General features: G+C 30.7%; 2 protein-coding genes across 2 annotated transcripts in view; one reads left to right on the top strand and one right to left on the bottom strand.

Moving 5' to 3' along the window:
- LOC126773578 (DNA-directed RNA polymerase II subunit Rpb4) overlaps positions 1-21,190 on the top strand; it is a 226,130-nt gene that overhangs the window by 39,902 nt on the left and 165,038 nt on the right. The window lies entirely within an intron of this gene.
- LOC126773561 (uncharacterized) lies at positions 1,216-16,650 on the bottom strand. The gene is made up of 4 exons (XM_050494511.1): positions 16,242-16,650; positions 8,588-8,720; positions 2,034-3,154; positions 1,216-1,350 (listed from the first exon to the last, which is right to left on the bottom strand). Exons 1-4 carry the CDS (start codon positions 16,497-16,499, stop codon positions 1,222-1,224), a joined length of 1,641 nt encoding a protein of 546 aa, XP_050350468.1. The 5' UTR covers positions 16,500-16,650; the 3' UTR covers positions 1,216-1,221.

The following is a 21,190-nucleotide window of genomic DNA, read 5'->3' as shown; positions in this document are numbered from 1 at the left end:
TTTTTAATGTTAATATATTTCTGTCAAAAGATCCGAAGAAAACGAAAAGAAACAAAAAAGGTTATAACTTTCGATTAAAATGTACATACTTATACACACTTTTACATTTATTCAATAACGATATGACTTAAAATAAACTGCAATAAAAAATACAAGAGTTACAAAATCTACATATTACCAGCTTTCATTTGACCAAGGGTTTCAAGACCAAGTTTAGTGCTGGATAATTGTATCGGTCTCTAATACATTTGTACACGCCAATATGACACTAAAAGAGCGATTAAGAAACCATTCCGTTGAAATTTTCCATCTTAAAGTCATATAAAAAGCAATTCGAAGGCAAGATATCAGTCGTTTACAAGTGGCGTCGACGCCATATTGCCGGCCTATTCAATGATAATTCCAGGTTCACGTCATAAATTGCCAATGTTATTGTTTTCTGTCATCATTTTGACATAGCTTATAGAATTAATCGAATATGGATGAACTTGATAAGTTCATGTGTCAGTTTTTTTCGTGTAGTCGATAAAAAATTTTAAAATTGTCAAGCCTGATTTTAATGTCACTTTTACACAAGAGAGCACGTCGTAAAACATTTTATTGGTATTGATCCGTAGCGATCTCCTTTATTTTTTTATTGCTTTGTATGGTTTATTGTATGGGTTAATAGTTAGTAGTTACATAATGGTAGATAATAAATGGGAGGCAGAGGATGGTAATGCTATAAATTATAAATATTTTGGTGTTACTAATATTAAATGTATAATTCTTCTTAGTGAACCAAGCAATCTACTTCAATCTATCTTCAACCAATTACTCTAGATTAAATGATGATGATTGATGATAGATAAAATTTAATAATAGGTACCCTTTCTTGTAGAATATATCATAAAACTGTCTCATATTAAAGTGTATTATTTATTATCGATGTAGATAAATTCCTCTCAAGTACTTTTACTTATAACCATTTTTTTGATCATTTATCATCGTTCTATAACATTAATCATTGTTCGGTTTCTTGAAGTTGAGTTGTCTGCTTAATTGGGTTTTGCTCGGTAATTTTGTTATGAAAAAAAATTACCTAGCAATAATGATTTAAAATATAAATATATTAAATAAATCAACCAATGTTTAATATACTAATTAAAATGTTACCTGTATTAAAAAGTAAATAACGTACCGCATGGGTTGTAAATAAAAAAAAGTAATTTTATACAGAGTTTAATTTGAACAAATCGCTGTAGCTATTGCTTTTATAAGAGGTCTTCTCAAGCGCAATGCCGAGCGATCTACACGAGCTCTTCTTGCGTATAGCTCACATTCGGTCACTACTGTTGTGTTGCAAGAGTCCTGGAATACAAAGTCCAAATGTGTCAACATAATGTTATTACACACTTCTGAGCAAATCATTATTAATCTTACTTAAAGAAAGAAGGAACGTTGCGTCGTAATTTAAGTTATTTATCTCAAATTATGACGATATATATATATATATATATATATATATATCGTCGTATATATATATAGCTATACGAGTAACTATTATCAATTTATCATATTTCGGCAACATTTTATTCTTCTTATTTAAGCCTTCTATTGTGGCCTGTAGTTTGTAAGTTAGATTTTAAATTACTTTTACAATTTCATTCATTCATCATTTTGTTAAATACCTTTTAAAGTAGGCTTTACATTTCTTTTTCTTAAAAATGTCATTGGCGTGGGGTTCGATTTGATATTTTTTCACCTTTATCATATTTATTAAGTTATTTTGAATCGTGTTGAGAATGCCATGAAATTGTTAAATTATTGTTATTCGCTTTTCGAGTCTTTGTATTTAAATAGCTTCGCGATGCTTCCTCACGACTTCGTGTTGCATGAATTTAGGTTTTTAAGAAACAAAAAATATCAAAAACTGTTCTCTTATTTTATTTTAATATTTTCCGAATATGTTTACGTTAAAAATATTTAGTTGCAAGTGTTAAAATAATTTTATGTATCAAAATCTTTACGCTATCGACATATAGTTCAATTACCTTGTAGTGGTTGATTTGCACTTCGCTAAAGGGCGCCGACCATCCAGCTATACCTGCTGTTCCGAGACTAGCCAAAGGATAATGATTAAATGCTGTCAGCACTCTTTTTGTTAGCATAAAACTTTTGCTATAGTGTCCTGTGGGGCTTATAACTGCTGAGCTAACTATATGACTTGCTAATTTAGGTATAGGTAGGTCCTTATCGCATTCAGATCTATACTTGATTGTATCGTAGTCATCACTTAAATTATTATTTAAATTATATTTAAAGTAACTCGTATCATCTATTAATTCTATTTCTTTTACTACTAAGCTTTGTTCGTTTCCTATCCGCACGTCATCACGTTTAATATAAATTTTAGTCTCATTTGTATGTTTACTTGGTTTATAACTATGAGTACCTTGCATGAAGTCAAAGAAGAAAACATTTCGTACTAAAATAGCTGAGTATTTATTTGAATTCCAACCTTGATATTTTAATCGCTTAAATAGGCCTGTCCACGTGTAGGCTATTTTCGGTAGCAAAATTTCATCAATATCTAATGGCACTATATATTTTGATTCTATTATATTTCTGTATAAGCAGTCGTTATATGATATAATGTGATCTCTCCTTCTTTGCCATAGTGATCGTTCATTCTTATGCTTAATAGGAACTTTAAATAATCGTACATAACCTTGAGAGCGATAACGAAGCAAAACATCTTCACTCTCTTTACTTAAACTGTCAATATACATATCTATCTTTTCTGCACCGAGCAACTTATTCGTTTCAATCCATTCAACTAAGTTTTGAGATATATCATTTTTAAATTTTAAATCCTTTACGCATATTGTAAAGGTTCTTTTATATTGTAGGCTAAGGTGAATCTTTCTGATATAAAACCCGTTGGAGGGATCGTCACACGGTTCGGTGACGATAGATATAATTGAAGGTTCAGTCAGAGGTTCCGTTAAAGGACATGAAAGCAAAACCGGTGTTTCTACGTGTGTTGACGAATTGTCCCATTCGTTCCACCAAATTTCTATCGGTTTCGCTGCGACAACTTCCACGGAATAATCATTTGCGTCGATTGATCGTGTTTGGCAGAACAATGGCTTTTCAGATGATATGTTGCGACCTGCAAATAAACAATAACTATTTTTATTGGGTAAAACTCATAATTATTATATTTTAATCTTACTTCTCTTGTAACGTTATTTATTACAAAATTCGTTTTTGCAACGAAATTTAGTTTTTAAATACCTAGATGGTCTAGTGGTTAGAACGCGTGAATCTTAGCTGATGATCGTGGGTTAAAACCCGGGCAAGCACCACTGTATTTTCTCTCGTGCTTGACGGTGACGAAAAACATCGTGAGGAAACCTGCATATGTCTAGTTTCACATAAATTCTGAAACATGTGTATTTCCCGCATTGGAGCACTGCTCCAAAGTGGAATAAGCTCCAAAAAGAGGAGGCCTTAGCCCAGCAGTAAGACATTCATAGACTGTTACTGTAGTTTAACTAATTTTACATTAATGCTAATGATATCAGTGCTCAGGATTGTTTTAGTTATTCTGGCAATAATGATATATTTTTTGATTTGGGGTAAATAACGTTAAAACGAGAGTACCGACTGTTGCGACTGCAATAGTAATAGCAATAGATTATATAAGTAATTGGGTTTGTAAGATCAATTAAATTATACATTGTTTCGCTTTGCTTTTGAATTCTATAGTTATAAATTAGTATAATAGTATAGTAAGAAAAGCAATGGTGAAGTTTATAATACGTATTTACTAGAGCTATTTCCTCGTGATGGCGGCGGTGGTTACGCGGGACTGTCATTACAACGGTGCCTCGATTGCCGGCTGCCTTTATTGAGCAGGATAGCACTTCCTACATATTTGTACTATTTATATGGGTGGGCAGATGATACAACTTTATTAGATTTTTTAGTCTCAGATATGTGACATTAAATATTCGCAAAAATTTAATTTGGCCACTTCTAGGCTGTATACGGATATTTAAATTGTTTATAAAGTTTGATTAACTAATGGTTTGAAAACCATTTTCGAAATATTAAAGCATGATATTATGTTTTTGTACACATAACTTATAATGTATACGAAGTTGTAAATCCTGTATTGTATAGGTCGTCTTAAATCATCTTAAATTATATTTAGTTATAATCAAAGCATTTACAAGATATAGAAAAAGAACCATAGCATAAAAATTCGCAAATTTTATCAAAATTGTAAAGAAATTGAAATATTATCAAGCTAAAAAGGGAGTACTAAGATGTAGCGGTCGTGGTGTTTTAATCCAGGCGTCACTACGATATAGGAGAGGCGTTTATCTCACGGGAAGGAATTTACACGACGCGAGCGCCCGACGCGAGTGACAAATGAGAGTGAACTTATCTCTCGTGCTCTCTCGCACTGTGACGCTGCACGACCACTCACCAACTTTTGTTTTTCCTGCCACTGTATCACATTAAAAAAATAGACATTTTAAATCAATCTTTAATATTAAAATATACCAGAACGTTTGTGACGATTGATGCCATTTACATTTTCGCTTTCTCCTTGGATTTAGTTAAGTCGAAGCATCAAATATAGTGATAACGTCAGGTCTGACGTTACGTTGACGTAACAATTTACTTATTCTGGAATATTTCAGAGTTTTTGTTACAAAAAAACTCAATTACTTTTATGGGTCCAACCTGGGCTTTGACTCAGGGACCTTAGGTTAGGTAGGCATAATACAATAAAAAAGAAAATAATAGGTAAGTTATTTAAATTATACTTAAATGATTTGAAGGGGCATTAATTTGTTTATGAATATTGTAAGTTGAATATAAGTTTCTAAAAATCTAGGTAAAGCCCAATAGATTTTTATAAAATAAATAAGTTTAAATAGTTTACGAAGTAGTAAAGTGTATTGTATGTTAATTTATTTTTAAATTGTCCATTTAGACGGCTTACTATAAAATATGCATTTGCAATTATTCATTAATTATTGTAGCCTTTCAAATGATGTAAATCACTTGTCATAAAAATGTTTCAAATAATTAAATATAGCATTGCAATGTACTTCATTGATTATCGAATTCATTCTTTTAAATAAAAATATATCCATTTACATATAAGAAGTGTATCGATATAAGCATTACCATTCTTGGCATCGTGCAGTAAAGTAAAAATACTTGTGATGAATTCTTGAATTTAAATTAATGGCCCTTGTATCTGTTAAAGCGAGTTTTCTGTAAGGTGTTAATAAATGGCCTGGGTAAGTGCACTTGACGTTATTTAATTGCCTTGAATTTTGCCTATTGGAGATGCCAAGAAATTCTAGTAAGTAACGTCATGTATAGAACTCTGTAAATAAAGAACAGGAATAAAAGTTAAACCCTAAATTATTAGAATAATTTAAAATTAAAATAACATCATAGGTGTTTAAATATATTATATAATAATATTATTAAAAATGATACCTACCAATTATTGTTTGCAATTATAAAATATATTTTTAGCTGTCAGTAGACTTTATCTTAAAGTTAATAATGTCACGTGAATAATGTATGACGGGATGTCTTATTTTAATTAACCGATAGTACATCAAGATGCGCGTGCGCCTTAGGCGTATTAATAATACTTGTCAACTGCGCCACCTAAGTATTCCAAAGATGTAGTAAGAACAAATCGTCCATCAATTTTTTCTTAGACTTTATTTAATATTTTACAGCGGTTTTGTCGTGCCTTGCTATTAAATATAATTATATACAAAGTTTTCCAATGAAAATTTGTGTTTGCTTTTAATAATTACGGTCAATAACAACGTCGCGAGCAAAATTATTATGAATGAGTTATTTTAATATTTATTTTAACAACACGTGCATTTTAACGTGCCGTGTTAACAAACTTTATTAATATTCTATAATATTAGGTCCTTACATATGAAATTAGCGTTTTGTCGTACTGACCAATTTGATCTGAAATATCTCCGCTGTTTAAGAATTCCAAATTAAAATTTATAAATTCATTTAGCTGGTACATTTGAGTTTTGAAAACAGTCATTCATTTATTTTTTCCTCATTATTTTTTCTTTGGCGTCGCTTATTACCGCACAATGGAAAACATGAAATATCGGTATATTTACGAGTACGAGTTCTATCGTGGCACCAGTGCTGCAGAAACAGCTCGAAGGATTAATGATGTGTACGGCGCTGGTGTCGCAAAAGAAAGCACGGTACGTTTTTGGTTTCAACGTTTTCGTTCTGGAAATTTCGACCTTCAGACCTAACTGGAGACCAAAGTGGAAAATGAAGAATTAAAGGCTATTGTGGAAGCGGATCCATCACAAAGCACTTCAGAGATAGCTGCAGATTTCGGGGTAAGTGATAAAACTGTATTAATCCACTTGAAGCAAATCGGGAAAGTAAAAAAAACTTGAACGATGGGTACCTCGTGAATATAGTGAATCGAACTTGCAAACAAGCGTCGACTGCTGTGTTACTTTGCTCAACCGACACAATAATGAAGAGATTTTAAATCGAATCATTACTTGTGATGAAAAGTGGATGCTGTACAGTAATCGGAAGCGCTCGTCTCAATGGCTGAACCCTGGAGAGAGAACCCAGCCAAATCTTGCCCTAAACGAAAATTGACTCAAGAAAATTTACATGTGAGTGCTTGGTGGACTAGTGCCGGTGGCGTTCACTACAGCTTCCTAAAATCTGGCCAAACGATAACGGTAGATATCTATTGTCAGCAACTGCAAACCATAAGCCACTGTTGCTTCACGACAACGCAATACCACACACTGCACAACAAACAACCACTAAGATAGATGAGCTACAATTGGAATGTCTGCGACATCCACCGTACTCATACATTTTTTCCGGAATTTGGACAACTTCTTACAAGGAAAAAAATTGAACTCCGATGCGGCAGTCCAAATCGCCTTCAAAAAATTTATTGATTCTCGCCTCCATGGTTTTTTTAGTAAAGGGATCAATGAACTACCTATGAGATGGCAAAAATACATAGATAACAACGGTGCATACTTTAATTAATTAAAAATATTTTACAAAAAAAAAAATGACTTTATATTCCTCCCGTACAAAACGCCAATTTCATATGTAAGGGCCTAATATAAAAATTAATCTTCATAATTATTTATAGCTTAGATAAGTTAGTAGTATAAGAATATTTTAATTTATATAAAATATTCAAAGTTAATTTTATTTTTTCCTTTAATTTAATAAATAAAAAGTAATTGATTACAATTGAAACTAACTGAAGCTGTCTATAACTTTTTTATTTCATAAGCCTCTAAATGATTACTATAACATAATATTTAAAGACAGATAGATGAAAGACATTTACAATTCATAAGTCACACGCAATTTTTTTTTAGACTCATCTCGGTAATAAGGACATTCGGGTCTTATAATATAATTTTAAAGGTACCTGGGCAATCGATCTTCGCTCGGCTCTAATAACGATTGATTTAAAAAAATATGTTTTATTTTATGTGAAAAATTGCATTCATAGATAAACTTAAAAAGCAAAACATAAAACAAAAATAAAGGCAACTTGTACGAGCCGTTTCCGAGATACACGGAAAAAAATGTGTACAAGAATTGCGCATTTAATAAAATATTAGATTGCATTTCTAAATAAAATTGTATTAGCTTATTTCTCGTCTATCCTGTATTTCATATTTTAATTTTTTATCCAGGTTCTAGGCTACCTTAATGTCAAATTTCATTACGATCGCTTCAGTGGGTTGGTCGCTATGAGGTAACAAGCAGACAGATAAAATTACCGTCGCATTTATAATATATATTAATAAATTTATTGAAATTATTAATTGTTAACATTAACATAAACTTAAAAAATTAAAAGGCATAACAAGTTGTATTTGCTACGAGTAAAAAATATTACAATTTAATAAAGACCTTTGAGAAGCTTCACTAAAAATATAGTCGTAAGATTTACCTAGATACTGTTGTACATCGCTGTTGGGCCTCAATTAAATGGTTTCTTTTATTTGTACTCTAGATGCGTATGGCAAGTTAGATAAAATCGAAACCGCAACTTACTTATTGAATGTTGAAAAACTCGATTATCTTATTAAAATAAACAAGCCTTAAACAGTAGCATATGTTGCGGTTTTGTATTTTATTTTTATAGATAAATTATAATGAACCAAAAAGTATATATATATATATATATATATATATATATATATATATATATTTAAATTATGTGTTTTTATTATTTTTATTTTACTTTCACTTTGAACTCTTATTAAAAACATTACGTGTATGCTTCGAGATTGGTAGAGAATGCAAAAGCATTATGCCCATTTGTGCTATTTTTTTATGCAATAAAATATATCATGAATAATTAATATAGAAGAGACACACACGCTGCACAATCGAATGATATTTTTCTTGGCTTTATTATCAAATTTAAAATAGGTAACAATCAAATAATTCTATTTTATACTTTTACTTTATATGATGTCATAAAAGAGTCATTTTAAGGAATCGAAGTACTGACCATGAAATGCAGCAAGAACGCGAATGTAGCGCTGGGGCAATCTTTCGTCGTAGTAAGCAGAGTAGAGAGACACGGATGTACCCTCCACACCTTGCCACGTCGATTCTTGGATGCCAGGAGACCACGTTTGGTTCTGGAAGGAAAACATCGTATGATACAAAAGGTGTAGAAGTAAAAAATATATCGAAATCTAAATTTTTATAATATTATATTAATTTTTATATTTTTATAATACTGAACAGTCGGGTAAACTTTATACTTAAACTATTTAAAAAAATATAAAAGTGAAAAGATTAATTTTTATTTTTACGTTTCAGTACCACTTGAAAGAAAAAATCTCATTCTGTCATAATTATATCAAGTAATGTTTAAAATTATACTTTGCACGAAGTCCGTGCAAAATTATGATAATCATATAAGTGGCACAACGCTACTACCTAGAAAGAAGTAAATAACCGAGCTCTGTACAGACATAAATCACGATTTTAAAAATGTATATTTCGTAAAATTTATACAATTGTTATAACTAAATATAGGATTTAGCTGAAGGGAAAATGCAAATTCTGATTTCAATTTATTATCTTAATACGATCGATCCTTTTCGAACGAGGAAGTAGTAATTAATTTAAGGATGAGTCATTTTCGATGCAATCCGGCATCGATCGTTACCTCTTCATTCGCATAAATCGTACATTATTTTGCTTCTATCGAAAGAAATTTTATTGATTTATGTTTCCATTTAAACAAAACCTGTCTAAATCATTCAATGGATTCTCATAAAAAATACTTTATACCGATGCAATAAGGTAGACATTAAATAAATCCGCATTTTTACCACTAAAGATTGAGTCAAACATTGAGTGATTAGCTATTGTGCTTTCGAACGTGTCAATTATCCTTTAATTGTCTTTTGCTATGAACTTACTTTTGAACTTAAGAAAACAATAGTTATTTATTAGAGAAAAGCAGGCTTAAAGTTAAGAAGAGTAAAGCTGAAATAGTCGATTTATTTTACACGTAAATAGATTTAAATTGTACTATGCCCTATCTTCATTTTGTTCTATGTAAGTGGTCGCTGTAATGTATTTACACCTGATAATTAAGCGATAAATTAAACGATTCTCTGCAAGAGTTCCTTACTAATTGGTGTCGAGTTTAAAAACACTTTTGAGCCACGGGGTGCATACCTTTACGTACGATTGAATGGTGTCCAATATGTTGGCTTATTACGCGCTTCGCAGCAGTATTTTATTTCTGTGCATTTGTTTCAATCTTTCTCTTTTTTCACATTCATTCAATTTTATGGTTCAAGATATTATCCTTTAGAGATCTTTATCATTTTATATTTATTATAAAACTTATTGAATATCTTATATTTTACATTTATTTTTGTTTTCAATTGATGTCTTCTTTAAAATTACGTTTATCTATACATATAATAAATGTAACTGATCGCTGTCTGTACATGGAAGATATTTGAGTGAAACTATTCTTCAATAAACTATTCGGGGGTCTTTATCAACGCAATAGAACCCAAAACAATGATTGTTATATTTTTTGTGTGTTTGTCTGTGCTTTTGTACACGCTAATCTTAGAAACGGCTTGACGAATTTGGGTGCATGTTTTCACTAATGAATTGTGGATAGCTTCACTTAAAATTTTGTGTTTTGTTTATTTCGATCTGTTTATGTTTATAAACAGATTGAATGATGTTTATAAACAGATAAAGTTATGTCAATTTAAAGAATTACGTCGAACGTTTTTCCGCAAAAAATGCTATAAAATAACTGTTCAGTTGAATTGGCTGAAAATTTAGATACCTATAAATGCTAGTCTGTAAAATTATGATAATTGAAAGTTTATAGGAACAAAACAAATTTAAAAAATAGACAGTTTCAGAGATTTAGATACTTCCAATGTAAGTTGAGCTCAGATCTATATGATCAATCATATTAAATAGCTATAGGGTAAATAGGGTTTAGCTTATGCCAGCAAACGTTAATTAACGCGCCAACACGTAGATATTATATATGTCATCTTTTAAGGTTGACTCACTATAACCTTTTGTGTGGTAATCAAATTTCTTCTAAAATATAGCATTATTTGCAAAGTAATTTTTATAAACATGGCATTAATTGTTATAAAAAATATCGAGATAAGACCATAGACAGTTTTTAATACTTTTTCTAGTTTTGACATATTTTAACAGGTATAGAGAGATAGAGTAGGTTGTTTGAAAATACTCATTCATACATAAGTATTTGTTTTCGGCTTGTAAATAACTTTGTACGTTAAAGTTTATAGTTTAGGTAGGCATTTCGTTTCGTTGCCGCATATTTTTTAGTTTTATTTTTTTCTTATTGTTTTATTAAATTTATACTTCGGTTAGTTGATAATAAGTACTTATTTTTTAAATAGACAGAATTACCTATCAATTTTAAAAGGTCATCATTTTCTGTGAAGGTATCGTTTGCACAATTAATTAGTTTGAAAAATGAAGTAAATCCGTAAATATATACAAATAAAAATAAAATAGTTACAGTACATATCGTGACCGCATGGAATGGTGGCAAGAATGCTAGCAGCATTTCCCATTTGAATCGCAATTCCGATTCTCGGGGCGAAAAATGAACCAGTTAGTCGGTAAGATGATTATGAGTACTCATATCAGATTTACTTTTTCGTTTTAAAAGATCAAAATTTCCTGTGAGGGGATCCTTTTAGTGACAATAAATAAAGCACAGGGAAAGACATTCAAGTATGCCGTAATAGATTTAAGGGAATGATGTTTTTCACATGGCAATCGTATGTATATCCTATCTAGATCCGGGTGCGGCAAAAACCAATAAATACTAATATCCCAAGAAAATAAAACTAAAATGTTTATTATATTCTGATATATTATAAGTCTGCTCTTAGTGGTTTTTTTAAGTTATACTTACTATACTAGTAATTTTCCGGGTGAAACCGCAGGCACAGCTAAAACGAATTGACTTTATATATAAAAACGATATCTCTTTGTAAATAATAATATTGACAGATTATTAAAACGTCATTACAATAAAATTTTCATAAAATTCAGAATGTTACCGTAACTAAAAGGGGGTTAGAGTTTGTCACGATTTGACTTTTGTCAAAGGACAGGGACGTGACATCGGTTCTGATCACGTTTGAGTTCGTAATAACTAACAACTGCTTTTGACATCCTTTGTGACTGTTTAATAACAGTTAGGTTACCTACTAACCGATATAATTTAATTGAAATCTATTATGACTGTTAAATAACAAATATTTATGGCATCATAATTATATGCATCGTTAATTTTGTAATGTGCTTTCGTTTCGTTTTTCGGCTTTCGTACAGTTATTTTATGTTTGTTTCGAAGTTTTTAAACATTTTTATCGTCACTGATTAATGGATTATTATGAAATTTGTATAAAAAATAATGGCCGTAATAAAACGTAATGATACGTGAACGCAAAGTAGGTACCTACGTGGACTTATTTCACAGGAATCAAATATCAACATGTAATTCATAATTCTATTCGACTGTAATAGTATATAATCAATTTCCAACCTGATTGAACCTCCATTATCTTATGGTACATTGTAAAAAATTGATGGACTCAGTATAGATAATTACTGGAAGGGTAACGTCCTCACAAATATATTCAATATTGTATAATGAGATTAATGTATTCATTCTAATGTGCGGTTTGTTTGAATTTTAATTCATTCAAATAATAATTAAAATGAAGCGGTAACATATTTTTGTAACTTCTACTTTATTATTATATTGTGTATATATAAGTACGCGCTCAAGATACCGTCTGTATTTTTTTTTTTTTTTTTTATATCGCCGGGAGGGCAAATGACTCTACTCCACCTGATGGTAAGTGGTAGTAGAGTCCAAACGCGACGACGGCCAGTACAGACGGGAAAAACGTTCTGCATTACATGACTCATGTTATTTCATTTTTTTATATTGGTAAAACATTAAAATGCCGTGGAAAATAATCGATATTGTCGAAGATCAAATTTTAAATTCCCGTGAACTACATGTACCATGCATTCCCGGAAACATTATGTCGCAGATATTTTTCAAAATTTAAAATTGCGTCATAGTTAAGTAAAGTTTTCGGTGACATAGATTAATGTATTTTCGTAAAGTGTAAAACTTTATGAGGGTTTTTTAATATTAAAAACAACAATGCTATGAATGATAATTCGTATTTTTTTCTGCGATGCCGACGCGCAAATTTTCGTAATTTTGGAACGTCGGATGTAACCATATGATGTAATCAGTATTTATATTATATCTTACATAGATTTTTTAAATAAATTAATTTGTTTAAATTAGGATCCTAAAGATGATCATTAATTTATGTTAATTGTATTATATGATGAATTTTATTTATAGTTTAAAACTAAACTGCTGCATTAAAAAGTGTAAAAGACGAAAATTAAAATATATATTTTTTGAAAATTAATTACATTTTACTCAATAATATGCTTTAGTTTGAATAAATTAATAGAGCTATATTTAAAAACTTTATATACTGATTTTCATGGAAGTTTGTATTTGAATAATTTTGGCTCTATAGCATGTTGTATCTCAACTAACAAAGCTAATTCAACGGAAACGAAGAAAAACATAAAATTGAGTAAATGCAAATTATTACCATTGATAGGGTACTGGAGTAGAGAGAGACTAAAATCGTTAAGAATAAGGTCTGGCACGTTTCTCGGGTTAGAAACTAAGGTTTGACCATATCGGGAGGGAATAGTAGATTTATTGTCCTGTCCGACCTCTGATCTTGACTATACTGGTGCGCTCGCTAGCTGTTTATGGTGAACTGGTTACCAATAGTGGTTATAAATGTCTAAAACTTTTAGAAATATATGTAAAAAATACAATTAAATCAATATTCATGTATTTTTTTTCTAATCTCAGTAGATACTTCTATAAACTTGTTTTTATACAATTATATTTAAATTTTAAACATTATGTTATTAGTCAAGATTTTGTTTTAACAATTAAAAACTTTCTGTAATATTACATTTGTTTTTATTATTATTAAGAAATTAATATTTATACTTTTGTCGAAACTAAAACATATAACTAAAACTAATCCATGTTTATGACGCAACTACAATGTAGAGACTACTAGACGAGAGAATACAATAACTTACATACATTAAAAATATATAAATATATAGATAAATTAATCTGATCGATGCTGTTTATTTATAAGTTTTATTAATTTTATTATTATTATTTTAAATTGAATGAAATAATTATATTATAAAGTGTTATTCTTTCCGCAACATAATCAACATGAATTTTTGAAAAGAATTGTTTCACTATATTTTCATACCCCGACGTATGGGCAATATATAAATTATTTTCGATTGTACAGTGTGGTCACCCCAAGTAATAGATATGCGCGCACGCACGGCGGCAGCGCCTTTCTATTAGACATACTCTTGGATATTGATTTCGATTTATTTTGCGTTCGACTTCCAATGTATCAGTATTGGTGCAACAAAGCAAGTTTAAGCTTATCTTTAGCAATAGTGTCATGTGCATTACATGACTCATGTTATTTCATTTTTTTATATTGGTAAAACATCTATGATTGTATATCTTTTTTATTAGGATTTTATAATTTTCCATGTATTTCTACTATTTTTATTATAATTAACTCCAAATTAAATAAAAAATCTACGAAAGGTGAACAAACCCGAGACTATAAAAAAAAACAAACGGTTTTTAAAATTATATTTCTACACTTGGTGGGTACGTCTTTATTACGTAGTCGATATTTTAAACTCTTTGCATTATAAATACGTTGAAAAACCATTTTCTTATATTTTATCTAACACATATTTTCCTTTGAATACGAAACGGTACAAAGCCTGTAAATGGGTTAAAGTCTCTCTTCTTATAGAAAAGGTTTGGAGCTATACCATTTCACTGCACCACATATGGCAGATACATCCGAACATGCAAAATGTTTGTCTTTGACTAAGCATGAGATAAATAAATAATCAATAATTCTCGTAGAATGCAAACTTTATTTTCTCTTTCAAATTTAAAATTGAAACTATTATTTTTATTTTGATGCAGGTTGTACCGATGTTGTATTTAAATTGGGATAGATAATTTGAGAAGATTATCATGTTCATTGACCTGGTAAGAAAGTTAATGAATTGTTATATACTCATTTTTTTAAGTATACTAGTTCATTATTTTGATTAAAAATGTATGAATATGCATAAAACTAATGAGATTCACATAAGACAGCGCAAAAGGCATTTTTTGTGTTTATTGAACTTAATTCAAATTGTAATAATTATTTTCTGGGATGGGAAAAATTAATTATACCAACATATAATAGGATTTTTATTAGGAACGATTATGGCATTGTTATTGAAAATAATGTCCGTCTTTCTATATACGGTTAACCTAAGTTTTTACTAAATGTCGTATTTTACTCGCCATCGAACACGATTACTTTAAGATAAAATATATATATTTAGTCAAAATTCCAAGCCAATAAAATTAAGACCTTTGATCATAAATTGTATATGTGTATAATATTACTAATCATATGAACTTTTCGTTTATATTTAAATATTTTTTACACCAAGTACGCTATAATATAAAATAATTGTAAGGCGAAAACTATAGGCGTAGGTTTTGTGCCTTTAAAGGCAACCCACTCATGCGTGCGCGCGCGCCTCCTATGGCTTAGAATGCATTATGCATTTTATGCAATATTGCGATGCATCTAAAATACTAAGATAGACAGGAAGTAAAGGTGAATAATAATTATATATATTCAAGTAGATTATACTTATATTCGTATCCTCTCACACATTCTTGTCTTTGCTATTATCATACATATATACATTATTATGTTATGTTAAGATTTAAGCGTTAAGTATCGTTAATTGCTGCATCGAAAATAAGTGCTAACTACATATTGTTAGATGTTGGCAGGGTAATAAAAGAGCTTGCAAATATAGGCATAATAATGAGGAGTAATGACCGCATGATTGTGAAATCTTGCTCGTTTTCAAGTAAAAAAAAAAGGTAAAATGCAAGTTTTATTCATATACGTATGATGAGTTCCTTACTAATTCATATCAACATTTAATGTTAATAACAAAGCGTCCAATCAAGAATTAAAATAAAGCAACCCTATATATATAATATACATAGGGTTTAAATATATATATATTTTGAATAATTTAAAATTAATGTTAGCTACGCTCGAGTCGTAAAAATTATTCTTCTTTTGCTTATCTAAAAAATATATTGGCTAGTGTAATACGCAACTATTGAGTTGTGTTTTATCATGTACAAAAGGCTCTTTGTAGAAAAAAAACTTTATGGCCGTTTGTTAGACTGCAGAACAGATAAAACGTGCTATTTAAACTTTTTATGTGCTTATAAGTGTTAGAATCTCATTGCCTTGGTTGAACTCGTTTTTTTAATAAATTAGAATAAAGGTAACATGTGTTTTTATTTCAATATAATTAAATATATCGTGGTTGAATGGTAAGAAAAAAGATTTTTTTACTTAAAAAGATAACGATAGATTCAGGAGTTCTATAAGAGATTAAATAAATATGGAAATGCTTACAAGAAATGGGATTTTTGGAAAGGCAGGCAGTCTGCTACATGCCTCTGGTGAAGGTCTGTCAAGTTCAGCTTGTTTGCCTTCGGAATATCCAACAATGGTGCGCATTGTTGAGAGGTTCTCTTGTACATTATGGTGTTCCTTCCAGCGAACCCCTGAGTGCCATTCATTGACACATGCCATCCAGCTCACACAGAATATAGTCACACCAGCAAGTAAAAATTTCGTCACTCGTACAAACTTCCGTGCGGTACGCGACATAATTATATTTGATTAAGGATCATGTTCATATTTAAACATAACATATAATACTTTTTCGATTGATAAGATTAATTTGTTAAGGGTTACTCCGACGACGTCGAAGGAACTGTAAGCTGCTTAGCGCTGTGCGCATGCGCTCAGGGCGCGCTACCATGGCGAACTGCGCCGGAACAGCTGATAGCGTATCAACAAAACGTTTCTCGCAGCTAATCGTTCTAAACGCTCGTGGACGTGGAAATCTAGTTTTCTATACTAGTTTTACTCGCAGACCTTCGTGTTGCTTGTCGACACGGACGTTATTCTAAACATTACTAGTTTTCTATAAAAAGCAAGGATGTTGCAATCTCACGCGGAACAAGATATTTTATAGCAAGACGAGTCCGTTTGCTCATGTGTTATTGGTTTAATTGCATAAGATCGATTATTGACGGCTTGTATTAAAATCGCCTGAATAATTAAGCCTCGAAGTCGCTTCACGAACATATTTAGAATAAGAAGAAACGTACCGTGAAATAAAGTACCATTAGATATAAATGTAAAAGTGAAGATAAGTTGTATATGAATATAGATGTGTAAATTAGGGACGAGAAGGAAAAAGAAGAAAAAATAATAATAAAGTTCAATTGTTTTTTGTAATAATAAAATTGTACAAAAAAACTATTTGACAACAGCGTATATGTTATTTTGCATATTTCGCATGTCTGAATGTTTGCATTGTCCAATAACTTGTGTCTTATAGCTCGTAGTCATACGGCGCAGAAGATGAAAGTTGATGAGTAGTTTTGTTATGATAATTTTGAACATATTGATCAGTATGGTTTAAGCGGTATCGTTTGGGCATCATCTATAATATTTCCTAGCAAATATCAATACTTTGTATAGTCAGTAAGCTCTACAGGCACATGGGGTTTACAATCTTATGTTTTATGGTTGGCAGAGAATTAACAACATGAAAAGACTTGTTTACAATTCTAACTATAACATGATTTTATTTTAACTTTTATAAATATATTTTTTTTAAATAATAATATTTTACAACGTTTAAAAAATATTACCAAAAGCATTGTTTTGAGTTAGGATTTTTTAATTATTTTATTTATACAGAAATTTTGCAAATTCTTACTGAATAAATTTACATTTATTTTTGTATGGAGATTTTAGAAAATTATTATAAAGTTTTTATAGTCAATATCGTTATTACTTTTAATTTAATCACATTTTCCATAAAAAAAATAGTGTAAGAAAGATAGCGCGTGCAACTCAGTCACACAACACAGTCCACGTGACTGAAGTAATATAACCTAGAAACCTTCCCCCATTTTACACTTCCTTTTACCTATAGAAACCAATCAAATTCAACATTCAAACTTTACTCTCATTGCCTATTATTGACTAAAAATCTAATAGGTTGTCTATTAGATTATTATTTTGGAATTTAAGAGATGTAATTTTATTATATTGTATATAAAATTTATTTCATATTATCTTTCACAGAACACGGAAATATTTTCAGGCGAAAGTCACGAAGATTTTAAATCAAAAACAAAGTCAAACAATTTTGAATTAAGATTGTTTAATGAGATGATGTCAATACAAATATAAAGCTAATATTATAAAACCCTTACAAACGTCTTACATCAAATGCTACAGGTATGCGAAGTCTGAATAACGACCCTCTCCAATGTTATTGTGCCTAACTAAGCGTTAGTTGATGGGAACAAGAATGATACGTAATGTGTCTAATGCAAATGTCAGTCGGAAAGGAAACAAGACTCCATCAGGATCTAAGCATTGTATTCCGTGGCCTTTGTTGAGCGAGGCGAGAAAAAAAGCTTAAGATTGATCATTAAACTATATATACGTTTTTTTTAGCTTCAGCTTAGGTTTTTCACGAAATTTGCCGCGAATGAGTACTAGTCATTGTCAAACATCATTTCAATATACAGTATATATATTTACTGACTGCCTCGTTGGTCTAGTGGCTTGATATAAGGCCACAGACTCGGTGTCCTGTGGTTCAATTCCCAGGTCGGACCAATAAAAAGTTATTGGGTTTTTCTGTCAGAAAATTCTCAGTAGCAGCCCGGAGTCTGCAAGTTGGAAGTGTGTACACTCCCGTGCCTCGGAAAGCGTGTAATGCCGTTGGTCCTGCGCCTGAACTCTTTCCGGTCGTGTCGGATTGCCCTCCCATCGGATTATGAGAGTTAGGGAATAGAGAGTGCACCTGTGTTTGCGCACACACTCGTGCACTATAATATCTCCTGCGTAGTTGGCTAATCTCTCTTGGGATTGGCCGCCGTGGCCGAAATCGGTCTGGAGGACATTATTATGTATTTACTGTTTCTTTTTGACAATTGATTGTAAATAGGGTTTGGGTTTTATTCCAATTTTGATAACTATATTTACCATTGGTTTATTTTTTGATATCTGTATCATCTAAGTAGATAATTAGCCCATCGTATTGTTGGGACAAGGCTGTATATCTGGTTCCTTGGTACGCCAACGGATCGGTCCCCGGCATACCGCATTTGTTCGTTTAATTTACCGTTTATTTTCTAATAAAAAAATCTACATATCACGTAGATTTAATAATACCTTCTTTTTTTACTTAATTTGAAATTAAATATTTTCTAGACATTAATAATATTTGCCGAGATATCATGTTACACTTTCTGGACGACCTTCCTATTATATCTTCGCGCGAGATAGGTAAATCTCGACCTCAAGAGAACAGCGCACTAATTAAATATAAATTGTATTTTTTCTTTTTGATTAAATATAATGATTTTATGGCAGTTTTAAATCTACTGTTAACTAACTCGTATTATGTTTTTAATCAAAGTACGTAGTTTATGTATTCATGGAACACGATATTTTTTTTTAGTGTATAGGATACACTATAATTTGGCTTTGGTAGATAAATGGGACAAAAATCGTCTTTCTTGTACGTCTTGGGATATTAGTAAATAAGTATCATGCATATTTTTTCACCGTTTATTTTATATCCGTTCATTGGTTGTTTAAGACAATTATGATAAACACACAGGTACGTGAGCGTCCGAACGCACTCGTTCTTTCCTCGTAAATTACTTACGACAATTTAATAAATACATCAAGACATAAATGCTTTTTCAATAGCCTTAGATTGCATCGAAGGGTATTAATTTGACTTGGTAGAGCTGTGCACTTTATAATTGTTCTCGCTGAGGGCTATATTGCTGCTTCATTCAGGCTGTGATGTGGCACATACATATAATTAAGGTGGATTAACGCATTGTTTGCTGTTGATAAACAATAAATTGTATTTAATATTCATTCTTGGTAGTTAGACATGTGTTATTTGAATAGTTATCTTTATGAAATCCATTGTACACTTAGGTACTTAAACACTTACTATTCTTCTCACAAAAATAAACTGTATTTATTTTAAAAGATTTTGTTAATCACTACCAAATAAGAGTATACCTGTTTTGTGTAGGCTAGTCTAATTTTAAAGACAAAAAGTTTTACTTTGCAAGGCTATGTTCCAGTTTTAGAATGACTGAGTCAGTGTAGTTACCGACGCAATGGATATAACAGCTTATATCACGTGACTAGCGGCGCGTAGACGGTGGTTAAATACTTATTGCTCGGCCAGGTGGCCACCTGGTCCAGTTGTTCTTCTTTCTAAAATAAATTATATAAGAAAATATTAGCTTCATGAAACCGCACACGCAATTAATGATGTTCGTCGTTCATCCCGAATCAGGGTTTCAAAGCGATTATTTATTTATTATAGGTAGTAAGAAGACTGACCAAGTGAAGCATAAAATGATTTCCTGTGGTATTACGACGCAATTTGTTCCCACAACGATCCAACTGAGTCATTTGAAAACCTAATTGTACGTTTTGTGGTTTTGCTTTTTATCTGAAATTCTTGTCTCTGTTAAAGGTTTTCATTTTAGGCGTAGCGTTTCCGCGATCTCTTTTCCGTAGGTGTTAGACATCACGGACCAGTTTTTATTGACTCTAGAGATAATTCGTATCTTATCCAAGTTTACCAAAGGTATAATATAAAAATATATTTGTTGGAGATTTTAAACGTGATTAATGCCGAGGCAGACGGCATATTATTATATTATGAACATGCAGCCGATATCTTAAAAGTCTGTGTTAAACATAATAATATGTATTGGACCACAAATATTCACTTATTATTATTTCTTAAATTGATTTTTTTTGCTATTAGTTATTTTCTTATATTTTAATTTTATTATAATGTTTTAATGGCTTGTTTTTTATTTTTAAAATTATTTATGATATAAAGGACATTTTTTGTAACAGTTGTGTTATATTGATATTTTAAATTTTAATAGTATATTTATTTTTTTTGGCTCATTTAACATAGTATATTTATTTTTTTTGGCTCATTTAACATAGGGTAATTTAAAACGTTACTACTGTTTAATATTTTGATACGATATAAAGCATTATTTTACATGCATAGAATAGTCTATAGTACTGTCTCCACAGAGCTTGTATTAAAATGCTAGTTTTATCTGCGCACGAGCATCTTGTTCGTTAGCGCGAGTGCTAGGTCGAGTATTGAACTTACTATCGGTGTTAGACGCAATAGTGGAGTAACTTACACCGCTTATTTATTTGCCTCATGATACAATGCTACGCCGAACTTGATAAAAATATAGATAATA

This window comes from Nymphalis io, chromosome 15, assembly GCF_905147045.1.
Source record: "Nymphalis io chromosome 15, ilAglIoxx1.1, whole genome shotgun sequence".
NCBI classification, from domain to species: domain Eukaryota; kingdom Metazoa; phylum Arthropoda; class Insecta; order Lepidoptera; family Nymphalidae; genus Nymphalis; species Nymphalis io.
The sequence above is the reverse complement of the archived record's forward strand: the minus strand, read 5'-3'. Positions and strand labels throughout refer to the sequence as shown.

Coding starts and splice junctions, on each gene's coding strand:
- LOC126773561 (XM_050494511.1), bottom strand. CDS start 16,499: ATGTCGCGTACCGCACGGAAGTTTGTACGAGTGACGAAATTTTTACTT. Junction 8,721..16,241: donor TTCCAAAAATCCCATTTCTT/GTAAGCATTTCC, acceptor TTTTCCTTCCAG/AACCAAACGTGGTCTCCTGG. Junction 3,155..8,587: donor CGTTCTTGCTGCATTTCATG/GTCAGTACTTCG, acceptor GTTTATTTGCAG/GTCGCAACATATCATCTGAA.